The sequence below is a fragment of the Pteronotus mesoamericanus genome, unplaced genomic scaffold (assembly GCF_021234165.1).
Source record: "Pteronotus mesoamericanus isolate MK-2021 breed Mesoamerican mustached bat unplaced genomic scaffold, CSHL_Meso_final contig_134, whole genome shotgun sequence".
NCBI classification, from domain to species: Eukaryota; Metazoa; Chordata; class Mammalia; order Chiroptera; family Mormoopidae; genus Pteronotus; species Pteronotus mesoamericanus.
In genome coordinates this window covers 1,512,054-1,529,908 of record NW_026555061.1, presented here as the reverse complement: position 1 = coordinate 1,529,908, position 17,855 = coordinate 1,512,054, and the positions used below count along the sequence as shown (strand labels likewise).

At 61.3% G+C, this 17,855-nt stretch overlaps 1 protein-coding gene across 2 annotated transcripts; it reads right to left on the bottom strand.

The window, feature by feature from the left end:
- Positions 1–2,773: 2,773 nt before the first annotated feature.
- On the bottom strand, positions 2,774–11,187 carry TBXT (T-box transcription factor T). Of its 2 annotated transcripts, none has more exons than XM_054595102.1 (8): positions 10,982–11,187; positions 10,281–10,545; positions 9,501–9,635; positions 8,665–8,726; positions 8,493–8,554; positions 6,715–6,891; positions 5,380–5,509; positions 2,774–3,047 (listed from the first exon to the last, which is right to left on the bottom strand). In XM_054595102.1, exons 1-8 carry the CDS (start codon positions 11,185–11,187, stop codon positions 2,774–2,776), a joined length of 1,311 nt encoding a protein of 436 aa, XP_054451077.1. The 2 variants fall into 2 exon arrangements, with proteins under 2 accessions (XP_054451077.1, XP_054451084.1); XM_054595109.1 differs by having other exon boundaries at positions 6,715–6,888.
- Positions 11,188–17,855: the final 6,668 nt, after the last annotated feature.

Genomic DNA, 17,855 nt, shown 5'->3' with positions numbered 1-17,855 from the left:
CTCAATGTGCCCTGGAATGGGACGATTGTCTTTTGCCTGATGTCCGGGGGGCTTTACCCCTGAGTCAATGAAGTGAAGGAAGGCGACATTATGGGGGGATGGGCCTCCCCCCAAGAACCTCCCCAAGCGGCTCAGCTTCAGGGAAGCACAGCCCGGGAAGCGAGGGTGTGGGCAAGTGTTTGGGCCCCCTTTGGCCAGAGACGGCCACTTAGCAGAGTCTGGCCCTTCCTCTGCGGTCGGAGCCTTGACCGGCTGCCTTCTCGGGCTTTTCCCTGAACCTCACCATGTTTTGCTTAATTTGTGCTTTCTTTTGTTCATTTTTAAAGATTTTATTTATTTTTAGAGAAAGGGGAAGGAGGGGAGGAGAGGGAGAGGAGGAGAGAAACACGGCTGAGAGAGAGAACCCTGCTGGGCTCTCGGCTGGCAGCGCCGCGCAGCCTGCCTTCTAACACATCTGTGGTCCACGCCACCCCGTGCCTTCGTGATGAGAGCGGTTTCTCCTGTTTTCAGAACTAAATTTTATGTTAAGAAGAATGTCTGTTAACACAGGTGCGCTGTAAGTCCGTGGGTTACGGCAGCTACGGGTCACAAGCAAAGGAAAGGGTGGGAGGGGACATGCGTTTCCCGAGTGCCTGGCGGGCCCTCCTGGTCCCACAGCAGGCGAGGCCAGCAAAGGCTCACGTCCAGGCCGTTGGCACCAAACTGCACGCTCCCGGCACCGCATGGCCGCCGCTGCCCCGCTGCTTGACCAGAAAGACACTGTTCAGTTCTTGAATAAAATGTCGCTTCCTTGGATTCTGGGTCCCTTTCAGAAACGCCACACATCAAGGCCCCGCCTGACCGCATGTAAAACGGACTCCCCAGCCAGAGTCGAAGGTCCCCGAAAGAAGGGCCCTCCGCCCCGGTCTCCCCGCAGCCTGCAGCGCCGCGTGGGCCAGGCCCATGGGCCCCGCCTCCTGGTCCGAAGCCTCCTGCGGGCCTGGGGCGGGGCGGGTGCTGGGGGAGCCTCAGAGGACGAAACCCTGCTCCAGGCTTCCCAGAGCAGCCGGGCACCGGAGGGCACCGGGCTCCCAGCGAGGGCGAGCCCGGTGCTACGGGGTCGCAAGGGGCACGGCCCACCCTGCCCCTGCGTCTTCCCTAAGGGTCCCTGCCTGCTCAGCAGGTCTCTCTCCCCCAATGCAGGGCTTGAGCCACAGTCCAGCCTGGGGCCAGTTCTACTGGGGCCGTGGTTTGTTCAAAAATGTTCTTCCAATACATCTTACATGTATGTCCATAGATCTTCTGATTTAGGATATTTCTGTATGCGAAGAGCAGGCAAACCTCGTCAGTCATCAGACCAGGAGGTACATCATTTGCGAGCCGGTGTCCCGTGTGTGAGGCTGGCAGAGGCGCCAGGCACTCCCAGCCCAGTCCTGGCTCTCCACTCAGGCAGATGAGTTCCTGGACGTCCTGGAACTAGTCTAAGCCGGGGTCTCAGGAAGCCGGGCGCCGGATTCAACAGCCTCCGTGAGAAGCGACCGGGGACGAGGAGTCAGCCCTGCTGGACCCAAGGTGGGACTTCGCCTGCCCCTTTGGGAAGTTCCAAAGCCCCTACCCCATCCCCAAAGCCACTCTCCCGCTGCTTCCTTCGTCACTCTGGATGGGATCACTGTGCCCTTTAAAGAGCAGAGGTGTGGAGTCTCAAGCAGGAAGAGCAGGTTGAAATTAAGGATTCTGCCACTAGAGGGAGAAAGCGCCCCGCTGGGGCACAGGTGGGCTTCCGGTTCCCTGGGCGGGGTCGCAGCGACCTCTTACTCTAGGGCCTTCATTGGTCCGTTCCCCGCTCCGTCATTGTACACCGTGACCCAGCGTCATTGTACACCGTGACCCAGCGTCGCCTGAGTCAGTCCCTTGAAAATGGCGTAGCGTGTTTTGCGTTTTTGCAGCAATGCGCGTGGAGGAAATACACGCATATTTCACTTCCAGCTCTGCCACGAATCAGATGAAACAGCAGTTCACAGCAGATGGAAGTGGGTCTTTGGGACAAGGTCTCTGCCACCAGCTGTACCAGACACCAAACTCTCTCCCAAAAGGGGCGGGGTTTCAATAATCGCTAGACCGACCAAACTTTGCATATCACCTTTATTTTGCAGAAAACGCTTTCTGCTGATTGTCTGGCTACTTTGTCAAAACAAAAGCATACACGGTTGGAGGCGTAACAACACAAGAGGCCACTCCCCGTGCTCAAAGAGACCCGTGCTAGAGGGCAGGCCAGCAAGCCCGTCTTCAGCTGGGCGTCTTCAGCTGGGCGTCATCGGCGCTCCGCAGCCCAGGCCCCGGGCAACGCCGGCCGCCGCGGGAGCCCGGGACGACGCGAAAGCACAGAAGGCGCGGAGGAAAGTGTGCTTTCTGCCTCGCCCAAGCGCGACCCAAGGAGTTTACAATTCTGAGGTGCCCGAGCCGCCTGCGTGCTGCACGAGGAACAGGAAGCTCCCGGCGCCCAGCGGTCAGCGTTACCGTGAGCGACGGGGAGTGCGGCCGGTGCAGGGGACTGGCCTGCAGCACAGCAGCGACCCCCCCCCCGCCCCCCGCCCCCCACTGCAGCAGAGGCCTGGAGAGCGCGGGGACCGCCAGAGCGATAGCGCAAGGTGTGTGCCTCTTCTTGGTTACAGCAGGGACGCGAGGGCCCGATCCTTCCGCGACCCCCGAGCCTGCCGCTGTGTACCTGGGAGACCAAGGGAATCGACGCTGGCTGGCACAACAAAGTCACTGCGTCTTTTAGGACGCGGCATGATTACATGGAAGGCGGCGACACGGGCGTCCAGGAGGCTATGAGGCAGGCCTGTGCGGAGGCATCGCACTGGCTGTCGGGGACGTCGGTGGCCGCGGGCACTCCGTCGTACAGCGGGGATCCCGAGGAGGTGGAGGCTGAGCCCGGGTGGCTGAGGGGTGCAGGGTGGGCGGAGGCTCCCCGGAAGAACTGGGCCCCCAGCCCGCCGGACATGCCCGCCGGCTGCGCGCCCGGTGCGGCGGTGCCATTGCTCATGGACCACAGGCTGGGGTACTGGCTGCAAAGGAAAAACACGGGCGTCAGAGACCGTGAGGAGGCTCCGGGCCAGCGACCGGAAGGGACCCAGACGCCGAAAACCCTGCTCCTGAGATCTGGGCCAGTGGCGTCTCCCAAACCCGTCGTTCCTGGCGCAGCGAGCACCCAGCTGTCAGTCGCTGTCATGCCTGCCGACACAAAGCAGGCCCATCTCGCCGGGGAGCGGGCCCACGCGGTTATCTGCGCGTATGTGGCTCTGGGCAAAGGCTGCTCGGTTTCGCTACTGAAGACAGCCCTGGCCGAGGTGGCTCTGTTGGTTGGTGCTTTGTCACTTAATCAGAAAGACGGGGTGGGGGGGGGGTGTCGATTCCCAGTCAGGGGACCAGGACACATACAAGAGACAATCAATTGACGCTTCTGTCTTGCATCGATGTTTCTCTCCCTTCCTCTCTCTCCAAAAGCAACGAAAAGTGTCCTCAGTTGAGGGAAAAGATGTTTTGGCCCTGGCTGGTGTGGCTCAGTGGATTGAGCTCCCGCCTGCGAACCACAGGGTCACCGGTTCAAATCTCAGTCAGGGTACATGCCTGGGTTGGGGGCCAGGGCCCTGGCTGGAGGCGTGCGAGGCAACCAGTCTATGTGTCTCTCACACGTCAGTGTTTCCCTCCCTCTCTTTCTCCCTCCCTTTCCATCTCTCTCAAAATAACAAATAAAATCTTTTTTTTAATTTTTTAAATAAAACTCCAGGATAGGAGTTTTGCATTCTTGTTCAGATTCCAGAATTCCCAGGTAGACCAACTCAAGCGTCTCTGAGGATGTGTGTAGCACCTGGGTAGCTCTGTGGACTGAGCACCAGCCTGCGCACCAAAGGGCCACCGGTTCGATTCCCAGTCGGGGCACAGGCCTGGGTTGCGGCCAGGTCCCCAGGAGGGGGCGCGCGAGAGGCAGCCGCACAGGGATGTTTCCCTCTCTCCCTTCCTCCCTTCCCCTCTCTCTAAAGGTAAATAAAAACTTTTGAAAGAAAAAGTAAAAACATCTTTCTTATAGAAGAGTCCGTCTACACGTGAACAAGACCTCATGCCGCATTGTGCTGCATTCCTTCCCAAGCTACACCCTGCCTTTCGGGTGGCTTTGACCTTGCGACCGAGCCTGAGTTCAGCGGGGTAGGGCATGACCCCCGTGTGACAGACATAACAAAGGAGGCTCTGAGATGCCCGATGAGAACAGAGCAGGCTGAAAGCTCAGGTCCCCAGGGACAGCAGTGGGCCACCTGCAGGTCACGTGACCCTTGGGCAGGCTTCTCCGTGGCCGCAAAGCCCTTGAGAGTCTGCTGGTTCGCAGACGCTTGGATTCCTATTTATTACAAAGGAAGCGCTTCCTAGGCAAAGAGAGCGAAGGCTTCAGGCACATTTGGGGGCTCTCTGACCGCGAGTCACATTGCTTTTCAGGTCGAGATACGTTGTCTGCAGACTCACTGAGCTGTGGGCCCCGGGTTCAGTCGCTTAATATCTTTGAACTGGTTTCCCCATCGGAAAATGGACCTGCCTTCTAGCTTTGTTAGTTTTTATTGTAAAAATTCCATGAAGAAATGTAATACATTTACCGAGCTGCTTGGTTCTTTAAGCCAATCTCCTTCTACAGAATTTTCAAGTTAGTAATAAAATGGTCACTATTCTGTACCAGTTACCCAGCATGTATGTTAACGGCTGTGATTCTCTACCCACAGAAAAGCCCACCAATTTCCTTAATGTAATAGCGCCTGTCAAAAAGAAAAAAGATTCTGGAAACATTTCTTCAAAATTCCCCTACAAATCGGCAGTTATTAAACAAGACCAGGGGTGGGAAGCCAGCATAGGGAAGGTAGTCAACACGCTGTCATGGCGACGCAGGGTGTTAGTGGGCCCGAGACCGAGGGAGGGAGTCGCTTCGGAAGCTGCGTGTCTAACCACCACGATGCACACCCGAACCTAACATGATATTGCTTATCCACTGGAATTGAAAAAAGGAAATAAAATCTTCAAGAAAATTGACCTCCTGACCCCAATAACCCTGTAAAGACAGGCCGAGGCTCGTACTGTTCAGTATCTTTTTCTTAAAGAAATAAGGCTTGAGGTTTAAGAACCCGTCCAGCACAGGGCCCTGGGTCCCTCCCGGGAGGCCCGGCCGCCGTCCGCCCCGCGGAGCCCGGGTCCTGCCGGAGCACAGGCTGGCGCCGGAGCCCACTGCCGCCCCGCGCCCTGGGACCCTGCCCGTATCCGGCGAGTGCTCGAAGGACAAGTGACAGCCCCACCACCCACGGCAAGGGCAGAACAGAGGCCCGGGACGGGCGGGACGCGGCGGGCAGTCGGGGGCGTTACCTGGAGCCCGCAGGTGGGCCGGCGCCGGCGCTGACGGGAAGCATGCTGGTGTGCGCGGGCACCCCGAGGCTGGACCAGTTGTCATGGGGTTGGAGCACGGACAGGCAGGCAGGGGAGGCGTCGGGATAGGCTGCGGGATGCGAGAGCGCGTCACTGTGGGCGGGGCCTCCCAAGAGCCGCCGCTGCGGTGAGCGCCGCGGGCCAGGGCAGCCACGCAGCAGGGAACCGAGGCGCGTGCGCTTCACCACAGGCTCTCCCGCGCCAGCCTGCCTCCCTGGTCGTCCGAGGCCACCCTTACTGCCAAGCGTGTACACAGGGGCCCGCGAAAGCAGGCGGACCGTCTAACTGGGACATGCTGTCAGGCGATAAAGCCTGTCATCATCATAACCTGCACGTCTTTTTCCATCCGACCAACTGCGAGCTCACGCGTGGCCACCCCTGCATTTCAAAATATATTCCAGGAAGCACAGGCTTTTTCTTTATTGTTAACTCTATAGCTGCCTTTCGGAAACAGTCTTACAGTCCCTTGATTGAGGATTCATTATATTTTAAAATAAAAATGTATATATATAACTATCACTTGCCTGCGCCCAGAAAATTATTTCTTAAGACTCGAGAGGGCTTTGGAAACCATGACTCCAACCAAGTTAAAAATAGATCTGGCCGCGAAGCCCAGCCTCTGGTTGAACAAGTCCCAACGACTATTTCCTACCAAATAAGCGTCTCATTTCAAATCGGCTTTAATTGCTTAATTGTTTTATGATGTTCATTAGCTTTTTTCCTCCTTTTGGAGCCAGACAAAATTAAGTCTAGACATATATGGTGTTAGAGTTAAGTAAGATCTTAATGGCCTAGCCTGCTGTTCATTGCCCTTAGACCTGCACGGGGTGCCCCCCCCAGCGCTTGTTGAAACACCCGGGCGGCCCCCCAGAGCTTCTGATGCGGAAGCCTAGGGTCGCATCGGGCCACGCGGTGGCGGCTCAGGCACGACACTTGAAGAAACATATGGGGCTCCAAGCCAGCAACTGCCGTGCCTGGAGACCCAACATGGGGGCAGACGCCTCGGAAGGGCGGACAAAATATGCAGACCTGGGCCGTAGAGGGACCCGCAGCTCCGAGGTGGAGGCCGACCATTCACTGGTGCACCCAGAGCCCCCGGCCGGACCGCACTGTGGCTGGCCCGCCGCCGCGTGGACACGAAGTGAGGGGCCTGGAGCCACTGACCAACTGGGCTTGGGCGTGCATTCTGGGCAGGTTCTCCCCTCCTGCCTCTGGGGCCCCCGGGAGGGGTCTTCCCGGCCCCACCCCCGCCTGCCGCCACCGCGTCCGACTTACTTGGAGAACTGTTCCGGTGCACGTAAGGGCTGGGGTAGGGGGACGGGCGGTGGCTCCTCAGGGCGGGGTACCTGTCACAGCCGTGCGCAGAGGGGAGCGGCAGGGGGCCTCCGAACTGAGGGTGGGGCGTGGCCGGGGGGCACAGAGCGCCGGTCCCCGGAACGAGCCACGCCCCTGCTGCGAGAGAAGAGTGCTGAGTGACCGGCACTTCGTGGCCTCCCTCGTTTACAGGACAGGAGAGCAGAGACTGGGGGCGCCTGTGGGTCTGTTCCGTGGGCTCCCCTGATGCAGTGTGTCCAGCCCAAGACGCGAGGCGTCAGGGCATCGGCTCGGCACTGGAGGCCACAGGCGGACCACGGTTGGCACCTGGGAAAACCTGGGAGACCGCAGCCTCAGCCAATCACTTGGCACCCTCACCCACTCTAGTCAGCCCCCGGCCCCCGCTGCCCCCAGAATCCTCAGCCTCTTACGGGATGCTTCCTAGTGGATTTTCCATTCCCCCCCGCCGCTGCGCCAAGCCATGCTGAGCAGGAATAAAATATTAAAAACAGACAAAATGCAGAGCCAGGCCCGCTCAGCACACAGGGCGAGTCACGCAGGCGGCACTGCTGCGTCCACCACCGCCCACAGTCACACCAGGAGCCGCGGTGCGGCCGTGGGTGCACCGTTTCTGGTTCCTTGTTCTCCTGTTGGAGGCTCACCCTCTCCCCGCCGTGCACATCCGTCAGGAAACCAGTCCCAACCCCTCCTCCTCCAAGACTCCCATTTCCTCTCCATTCTGTTTACGCTTTTTGGATTGTTTTTGTTTTATTTCAGATAAGCCACCTTTAGGGGAACACTACTCTGACTCCAAGGTCCCAACCACAGAGGATCCTGCAGACAACACGTGAATGGCGTGGGCCCAAACGCGGCTCCGCACACGGCCCGCCGCCTGCCGAGCGGGTCACCGGCCACCCTCCGAGGTCCCCGTGGGCGGCTGCAGGAGAGCCGGCCGGCTCGCTGGCCCAGGAGACAGGTGTTTAAAGAGAGAAAAGCAGCACAGAACACAGCTGGCGAGTGTGCCCTGCTATTTCTTCCAGCCTCCGGGAGGAGCCAACACTAGCTTTTCTCTCCCAGCAGGTATCAATGATTGAGACTCCCGGAGCCCCACCCGGGGAGAAGAGAGCTGGACAGAGTGTTTCTCCCTGCAGGTGGCACCACCTGGGCCGCGCCCCTGTGCCCTGGCTCACAGAACTCCTAGAGGGAGCCGTGCTTAAAGCCGACTTTCCTTCCGACAGGCCTGTTTCCTGCAGACCACACGTGTGAATGTGCTCTACCCAGAACCGAAGCCACCAAGGGAAAACCACACCTGTTCCTGAGCGTCGCTCCGAGATGGTCCCTCAGCTTCCAGTCAATAACCAGCACACAGGCATCTCCAAGTGGCTACGGAGACCTGGGCTGCCCCCCTGCCCAGCACGGCAGAACCGCAACACCCACCAAGGTCTCGGCGATCCATCCCAGCGCTGGACGGAGCGGCCGTGGAGCAAAATGGAAGGGCCAGGTAAACTCTGTCCGGACATGTGTCAGGGGGCCACAGGCTGGGCAAGCACTCATGAGCCCCGACAGAGCAGGGGTCAGAGAGGTCTCTAGCATCAGAGGGCCCTGAGCCTTGCACGAGGCCAAGGACTGAGCCTGCCCCAACCACACCCAGAGGCCGCGGTCTGCGCCTCCCCAGCTCCCAGCTCTCTGCACTCCGGTCCCGCAACAAGGCACGTCGGGTGGAGCGCAACAAACCGTACATTGGGAGTACGCGGACTGCTGGCTGTCTCCAGGGTCTTCCATCGCATCTTTGTGATCGCTTCTGTCAGAAAAGCGCAGGGCGTGGTCAGAAAGGAGCGCGTTCAGGAGGTACTGCTGGCGCCTGTTTCTGAAGGCGCCTCTGCCCAAAAGGGATCATTGGAACCCGCTCACCTTTCCTTTGCATCGAGGAACGCCTTCGCGAATGGATTGTACTTAATTTTAAGAGCTGTGATCTGAAAAACAAGAAATCACATTTCCCAGTATGGGGAAGGCAGCCAGGCAGTTGAATGTGGCCTCCAGAAACTGGAACTCAGCAACAAGCTGTTTAAGTGAGTATTCAAATATAATCAGCTTCTTCCCAGCTACATTGTCCTATTTGGGTCTGAATCGGCTGAGGCATGGTACTACTTAACAAAGCGCACTTGTGAAAAGTTCTTAAATACCGATTTTCTAAGGGAATTTAACAAGAAGGTGGGCCCACCACTGACAATATTCTGTGTGCACAAACCGAACCCACAGCGCCCGAACCACAGCCTGGGTCTCCTGGTGAAACGGCAACCTGCTGGTCCCAGGTGGCGCTCAACAGGACAACTTTGCCGGCTCCGCCTCGGCCGTCCAGGCACCGGGCAGCATTTTGCTTCCAGTTAATAATTCGCCCCCGTCCCTCGGGCAGGTCCCCAGAAGGTATGCCCCTCTCGCTCAAGGTTTGCTCAAGAAATTCTCAGTTCTTTACCCAAATGTTCTACACACCTTTCCCTGTTGAGCATTTAGTGGATGTTTCTAGTTTTAGACACTTGTACAGAGAATTAAAGGGGAAAATGCTTGCATGAGGACTCATTTTAAACTTTTCTCTTCTCTGTCCCAGTTTCATAGTTACGGTAAATTATTTGAAAAGGCGTTCATTTTCCATCTGAAGTGACTAACCACACACACGGTCCCCAGGCTCAGGACCTGGTGGGGGGACAGCAGAGCTGCCGGCGCTGGCCCGCCCCCCGCCCCCCCCTCACCTCCTCGTTCTGGTAGGCCGTCACCGCAATGAACTGGGTCTCCGGGAAGCAGTGACTCGTGATCATGCGCTGGGGGCCGCCCACCCGCACAATGTGGATTCGAGGCTCATACTTATGCAAGGAGTTCAGCATGATCTGGGGGAGACACAAACAGGGGACCCATCACAAAGTCCTAGTGAAGACCAGGAGCCACCCATTCGCCCTGCCGCTCCCAGAAGCCGGCTCCCCTGCTCAAGGCGGTGGGTATCCCCTCAGGCGCCGCCTCCCAGGCGTCCGGAGAAAGGGGTGCCAGAGGCCCCACGCCCTTCAAGGCGGTGAACGCCCACCATGAGACCTTCACAGCCGGGAGGACAAAGTCCCGAGGCTCCCCGAGGCTCCCCAGCGGCCGCAGACAACTCTCAGTACCTGGCTGCCGAATCGCGGTGCCCAGTCACAACCCCCAGGTAAAGACATTGACAAAGGGCACATTTACAAGCTCGTTCAGGACGGATGCAATCAGTACTGCGGCACCCACTAGCTTAAAGGGGCCGTTTACCATCCAGGGTGCTGCTCTTTTCTCTGCCCCTAGGAAAGTTCAGCTCTAGAAAGCCCGAGTTCCCCAAGGCCAGGGACCTCGCGAGCCCCCGGGCTGTGCTGTGACCCTCCCCAGTTCGCCACAGACGACACTGAGGGCCGAGCTAAGAAAGGCCGCGGCGGCTGGACGCAGGCGGAGTCCCTCCCTTCCTTCCAAGGCCCTGCCACCCCCGAGGAGGCCCGGCCCTGCTCGGCCGTTGCGCCTACCTGGCCGCCTCCGTTGAGCTTGTTGGTGAGCTTGACTTTGCTGAAGGAGACGGGCGCCTTCATCCAGTGGGCGCCGAAGTTGGGCGAGTCGGGGTGGATGTAGACGCAGCTGGGCGCCTGCGGCTCGGGCTTGCCCCCGGGCACCCACTCCCCGTTCACGTACTTCCAGCGGTGGTTGTCGGCCGCCACGAAGTCCAGCAGGAAGGAGTACATGGCGTTGGGGTCCAGGCCGGACACGTTCACCTTCAGCACCGGGAACATCCTCCTGGGAAGGGGAGAGGGCAGCAGGAGGGACGCAGGCCCGGCCCGCGGGACCGAGGGCAGAAGGCGCGGGACAGAGGCAGCTGTCATTTCCGGGCGCGAGCCCTCTGGGAACGCACAGCCTCTCAAAGCCCTGCCAGGCCCCCCAGGCGTCCTCCACGCTCTCCGCGGCCTGGACAGGCAGGAGCGGGCCAGGCGCGGAGTTCGGTCCGGGGGGCCTCCCCCGCGGAGCCCTCCTCCCCAGCCTTCCGTGACTAAAGCCCCAGACAGATGGCGGCTGGAGGCCCGCAAGGAGCTGTTTCCATCTCGAGCCGCAAAGAGCAAAAGGACCTCCATCGGATAAAAAAAAAAAAAAGTCGGACGGTGGGGAACTTTCTAGGCCTCCTGGCTGCCGGCGCGCCGAGCGTGCAGCGCGCGCCGAGGCCGGGCTGCGCACCCACCTGCCGTTCTTGGTGACGATCATCTCGTTGGTGAGCTCCTTGAAGCGCAGCCACAGCTCGCTCTCCTCCAGGCCCACGCGCAGCTCGCGCTCCGTGGGGTCGCCCTTCTCGCTGCCCGCCTGCAGCTCGCTCTCCACGGCACTCAGCAGGTGGTCCACTCGGTACTGCAGGCTCTTCCCCGCGCTCTCGGCGCCCGGGGAGCTCATCCTCCCTCCCGCCCCTCCCCGCCGCCCCCGAGCCCCGACTCGCTACTCCCGAGCCACCTTCGCCCCCAGCGGCGGCCGCTCTTCGGAGAAGAGAGGCGGCTCGAGCCAGGCTGGGACCCGCGACAGCCCCGGGTCCCAGCTCAGACCCAGGAGGTGGGAGCGAACGGAGATCTGGGGGGGAGGGGGCGGGGGAAGGGGTGGGGGGAGGTTATTCCCCTTGAACTCCCTCAAGGCGAGACTAGAGTCGGTCTCTGGGGACAGAAAATCGGTCCCCTCTCCATAAATACAGCCGCGGAGGCCGCGGAGGGGGGGCGCGACGGATTGGGCCGCGCGCCCTTTGAAGTGCGGGGCCCGCTGCCCATTGGCCGCGCGCGGCCATATCAGACCCGGCCGGGCTGGCTGGGGAGGCCCCGGGCCAACAATGGACTCCCGCGCGCCCGTTTCATGTTAAGTCGGAGGTCCGACCTGCGCACCCGGCCCAGCCCCTACACCTCCGCCCTCCCCCAAATGTTTGCACCTCCATCAAAGCGGCGGGGCGGACCCTGCGGGCCCGGAGGAGGTCCGGGGAGGTGGGAGGAGCCGGGGACCGGAGCTCGCCCCCGCCCGCACGTCCCGGAGGGGCGGCCGGGCCGCCCACGACGCTCCCCAACGGCGGCGCGCGGGGCCGTCCGGGCTCTCCGAGCGCACCCGGATCCCGCAGGCGTGCCAGCCTGGAATCGCGCCGGGGAGCTCACCTGCGCCCCGGCCTGATGGCATCCGGGCCCGGCCGGCGAGCAGAGCGCACAGCCCCGCTTAAGGGCACCCGGCGTGCTGCGCCCGGGTCGTGCTGGTCTCCAAGCCCCGAAGGCCCAGCCCTCCGCCGAGCAGTGTCCGGTCCGACCCGTCCCTGCCCCGCGGCGCTTCAGGTGGCTTCTCTAACGCCGTGGATGAGCCCACTCGGTGTGCCCTCACCTGTCTGGAAGGGGCGGCCCCGCGCTCCAAGTCTGCCACTGGTCCGTCCCGCGCACAGAAAGGGAAATAGGAGGACATCAGCCAATCGACCCCTTTTTGGAAGCTTTTTCGCTCTCCCTATAAAAGCAGGACTTTGATGAGAGATCTGCGCGTGCACTGAGTGGGAACTGGCGTTTCCTTGTCTTCTGTTGTCTGGTCTTTGTTGTTGCGGAAGGTGGGAGGGGGCGAGCTGGGTCCAGGGTAGGTCTCCCCCGCCCCGCAAGGTCTCTGGGCTCGGTCGGGTGGGGAGCGGCTGGTTTATTACCTTTTGGTGAGAACCTCCTCGAGGAGGGCGAAGGAAAGGTGACAATGAGCAGGAAATAGTTCAATAGGGTCTCTTTAAACAATAACATTCCTCCTAAAACGGGAGCCCAGGAAGGGGGAAGGAGGAAGAAGCGAGAAGTTGGAGCGAGGGCTGTGTGCCTCTCACCTCCCGCTTTAACGGGCCTGTGGTTCCCGCCTCAGTTTCCCGGTCTCCGCGGGTACCTCACCCCCACGCCCTCAGGGAAGAACCGCTGCGTCGGGCGGGGCACCCCTGCAGAGCGGCCTGCGCCCTGTAAAGGGGCTCTCCAGGCGGGACGTGGAACCTGCACCCCGCCTCCCGCGCTAACCTTCCCCCGCCCCGCGCTGCAGGGCCGGGAATTGCGGGGTATCTGCGGGAGGCTCCCGCCCCTACGCCGCACCCCGGAGCCAGCCCCCTGCAAGGGCGCGCTTCCGGGGTTGCTTTCCGCCCGCTGCAAAGGAGCACCGAGGGGTCGGGAAGGCCGGCACGCCTCCGCACTATCCGAACTTCTCAGTTTGCGTGGAAATGCCCACGGGGCTGACCCCGGGGGAAGGCGGGGGTCGTTTACTTCTGAAAAGAGGCACCAAAAGGACCTCACTTGCTCCTGGCACCGGGACCAGACCCTGCCGAGCCCCTTCCGCCTGGCTCTACCAGCCCTGGGCTTTGGGGGTTGTGCGTGAGTCTTTCCTGAGCAGACAAAAAGTCTGCAGGGTCACCGCCTGCGGCCCCCCGGCGCCCAAACCTCCGCGCTGGCGGCTAAGGGGATGGGAGCGGGTGCGGGGAGGCAGCTCCCAGGCCACCGCAGGTCTCTAGGGCCAGCGAAGCTTCTAACAAGCCTGGACCCCAAATGCGGGCATTCTCTGGGCGCCGACCGCCTCAGGGCCGACTTCCTCCAAGCCGAGGAGACCCCCGTTGCTGGAGGGTATCCCAGAGGCCCCAGGCTGTGCTCGCCTGCAGCTCGGCCCTACCAGCAGGAGGGGCCAGGGCCAAATAGAATATAAGCGCCGCAGAAGGGAAGGTCCCGTCTCCTATGCGCGGTGACGGTCTGCCCGCCGGCGCGGGCGTCCCAAGGGCCGGAGCGAGAGTCCCAGGTCCCCAGGCCCCAAGTTGCGGCCCCGCCGCGGCTGGGGAACAGATCCCGGCTTCCACCCCCAGCTACTGCTTCTCTCCTTCCTGTGCCTGGCTGTCTGGACCTTTGTTCCTTGGTTCTCAGGACAAGCGTCTCCGTTCTCTGTCGCCTTTTCAAGGAAGGCTGCAGTGCATGACAGTTTATAGCCAAAAACTTCCTCCGGCCCAGCTATAAAGAATTCCGAGTTAATCACAATGTGCTTCCTTGGCCGGGGGGAGGGGCCGAGCCGCTTCCAGCTGTTTTTCTCCCAAGCTCACTCTCCCCTTGGAAAGACGCCTGGCCGTGGGGGTGGGCGGGGTGGGGGGGGCACTTTATGGCTGGGCTCCAAGATGCAACTCATCCCCACAGAATAGAGGGGATTTCCCCCCAAATGGGGGACATTTTGCAAGAAATCTCTCTCACACACACGCACCCCCTCCATTCCCAGAGAGGCGTTTTCCAGGCCCAATCCCTCTCCAAGGGAGCGGGCAACCATGCGTCTTGGAGGAGCAGGGACCCGAGGCAGGGGACAGGCTCAAGGCCAGTCGAGCCAGGCACAGGCGTCCTTCTTCGGTGGGAGAAGAACATCCACCTCTTGTCTGATGATCTAATTTGTGCTCATTGCAGAACACTGCACGTATCAGGCGTGCATGGACGTGCGAGCCTCAAGCCCGGGTCGCGGCTGTGTTCCCCTCGCCGCGTTTCACGTAGCTCCCGCGCTGGCGGGGCAGGCGGCCCTGAAGGGCAAGTCCCGACGTTCACAGGACGCCTCCAAAGGGTCCTCGGTAGCAAGTCATTTCTGTCACCCGTTGGTTTATTCGTTGCTTCCGCTGAAAGAAACCCAGTGAAGTTTGTGACGGATTTTAAAGTTACACCACATAATTTTTTAGACTCTGTAGCATCGAAAATCTTTAAAAGGCCATCGGGTGGTTTGGGGCATCTCTGGTTTGTGGGAAAGAACGAAGACTTGTTTTGTAAGTCTTTTTCTCAGGACGGTGGCCCGGGTCCACGGAGGCTGGTCCGCCGTTGCAGCCACGGGGCTCCGGCTCCCCGCGAGGGACCAGCGACCGCCGGCCGGCCTGCGGGGCGGGGCGGGCCTTGCAGCTGCACGCGCTGCCGGCAGCCCACGGAAACACGTCGAGGCCAAGTCCCTCCGGCTGTCCTGTCCGAGAGGCCGGCTTTAGCACACCTGACAGTGGAAGATCGTGTGACGGGAGTTCACACATTGAAAACAAACAAACAGCGCTGGCCACGGGCCGAATGTCTGGGGCAGTACCCTTTCTCCCGGAAGCTCCAGGCCGTGGCTCCGGTCTCGCTGGAGTTCAAGGCTGCGGAGGGGAAATCCATGGGTCCCTGGTGTGCTTGGGGGCCTGAGGGTTTTTGCCTGGATACTTGGTAGGCCGTCCACAGGTTGCTCTGTGCTGTGTGCGGGGGGACCTGGGACAGTCTCCGCAGCGGTGACTCCGTGCTGCCTCCCTGGGTCGGGGCGCCTCCCTGGGTCGGGGCGCCATGCCTGCTCCGGTGCCCCTGAGCCGCACCGCCGCGCAGACTCTGCCACCGGTGTTCACGCCCTGCGGAGTGTCTTCCCGCACCGCTCCGCCGGCGCGCCTGCTGTCCCTCTGGGTTTCGCTGCGCCCGCGCGACGTCGTTCCTCTGCCCGGCTGCGGCTTGCTGACAGCCCTTGCCCCGGGAGCTCCGGAGACAGCACTCTCTTGCCCCTCCAGGCCACCTCCTCTCGGATGCTGCGGTGCCTGTGACTTGCTAAGAAGGCCAGCAGCTTCCCGAATTTACCTTCTGGTTCCTGTGGTTCACCCGTGCCCGAGGCTGCTTTGCTCTGCGTCTTGCCAATAAACGCCTTCACCTGGAATTGCTAATGCCTAGCGCGGGCTACTCCCTTTCCCACTTCCCTTCCGTGGGGCGGTTGTCCAGCCTGCCGTCCCTTCTTCCCCCACCCCCACCCCCCGCTGCCTCTGCTCTCTTGGTTCCTGGTGGGGACTCAACAGGTCCCCACGCAGTGACTGGACTGTAGGTAGCCTGTGTCCCTAAGGAGGAGTGGGGGCCCCGTGGATCTGGGCCGTGGAGCGTTTTCACAACTTGGGACTCAGCCGGCGGTAGTTGCTCGCGGGCCTCTGCAGTCAGGCTCGGCCGATTCCAGTCGTCGGTTGCCCTCAAAATAGAAAAGGGAGGGTTCTCTGCGGAAATTGTGTATCAAGCGAGACCTGAAGATTGAGTAGAAATGAGCTCGATCCCCTGGCCAGGCAGCTCAGCTGGTTAGAATGTCTTCCCCACAGGCCAAGGTTGAGGGTTTGATCCCCAGTCAGGGTACATATAAGAAATAACCAATGAATGCATCAATGAGTGGAATAACAAATCGATGCTTCTCTCTCTTCCCCTCCTTTCCTTTTCTTCTTTAATTTTTTTTTAAATGAGCTCTTCTGAGGGACCCAACGAGGGTGAAAGGGGTGGAAAAGTCATTGTCACTCGAGGGTTAAAATTGCTCAAGAAATCATGGCTGGGACTCCATTCAATCACTTCGTCAGCGACTGCATCTACAATACTACTGAGCTGCTTCTCTCTCCTTTCTCTCCCCCTTCCCCGGGCCTATACCAGTACGTTGGGAAACCTATTGTTGGCACTAAGTGAAATAGGAAATCTCAGTTCTGCAGAAAAGACAAGGCCAGAAATCAAGATTCTCCAGACTTAGGCTCCCGCTTCCATCATCGCGATTTAGCGGGAGAGGGTCACAGTGTGTCTGGACTCATGGTGACTCGTGATCCTTGCTGTGGTCGGGCCCGGTGCAGCCAGCTCGGAGCCCAGAGGTTTGGGGGCTGGACGCGTGTGCAGGGGACCAGGGACAGCGCGGGGCTGCGAGGGCCTAGGGCAGAAGGCAGGGTCCCCAGCCCAGGAGGGGAAGGACCAGCAGTAAGCAGTGTGGCCGGACGAGGCGCGGGGAGGCCGTGGAGACAGGGACAGACAGTGCAGCGGCCTCTCTGTACCCAATTTTGGAGCCAAGGTGAGAAAGCAGCTAGAGGGAGTCAACTTTTAACGACAGGAGAGGCGCAAGGGCCACAACCGCCTACTTACTAAGGACGAGTGGGGCGCGAAGGCAGGAGGCCAGGCTGGCAGGAACCTCACCGCGGGAGGACGGGCCAGGCCCGCGGTGGGGGAAGGAGGATGGGGCGGGCCGAGGTCCGACCGGCGGCAGCCCTGAGCCGGCCCCTGGATCGGGCAGGGCGCCGGCGCCTGCGGGAAGAGGCCTGCAGTCCAGCCTGGAAACCCGCGCAGCCCCGGGCGAGGCTCCCGCAGGGATTCCTGGACACGCCACAGACACAGACAAAAACCAACACAGCAGAGGGAGAGCGTGAGCAGACAGTGACGCTGTTTGGGGACAGCCGACCGATCGGGAGGCAGGGAGGAAGGGAAGGCTGAGGCAGAAACCACCCAGGGGACGCGGGGAGGAGGCCGCTGCTGCCGGGGGCCTGGGGGCGGCAGAGCCGAGAGAGACAGGCGGGTGCCAGGCCTGGGCTCCAGGGCATCTGCTGGGGGCGGGGGAGGCTGGCAGGAACCTGCCGTGGGACAGGAAGAGCAGGAGGCTGCTGCTGGGGTGCCCGGGAGACGAGAGTGACAGACGAGAGCGGGGCGGGCTCCAGGGCATCCGCGGGGGGCGGAGGGAGGGGCTGAGATCCCCCACAACAAGCCCCAGACTGATAGTAAAGATGAGACAAAGGCGAGGCCTTGGCACGTCTGTGAGAAAAGATTCCCATCAGCGGTTCCCACCGAGGAGCCCCTGAGGGGGGAGCCCCCACCCCACCCCTGTCGGAAATGAGGGCGAGCGCGTTCTACAGCCTGCCTCCCACAGCAGCTCCCGGGCCGGAGGCGAGGCCCCCGCCCAGGGCACGGGCAGGCGGTGTGAACAGCCGTGAGCCCGGCACGCTCGGCGCGGTGCCTGCCTTGCCGGCCAGATCCCAGCAGCCCGCGGGGCGGCGGCCCCCTCAGGCAGGCGACCGGGGCGTGGCCCCGGCGCTCTGCTCTGCCTTCCTGGACACCCATCCTGTCGCCACTAGACTAGGAGGAACCCACGGCTAAGTGGGAACCAGCCTGTTTTCCCTCTGCCACGCACGCACTCTCGCACGCACACTCACACACAACTCGTCGTGAACGGCTCGGCCGCGCCCCCGCGCACCCACTTCCGGAATCTGGCTAAGGGCTCAGCGACGTAAAGGCCGACGACCGACCAGAAGCTGCACGAGGAAACCCTCCACACAACTTGCAGTCCGGCCGGAGCCG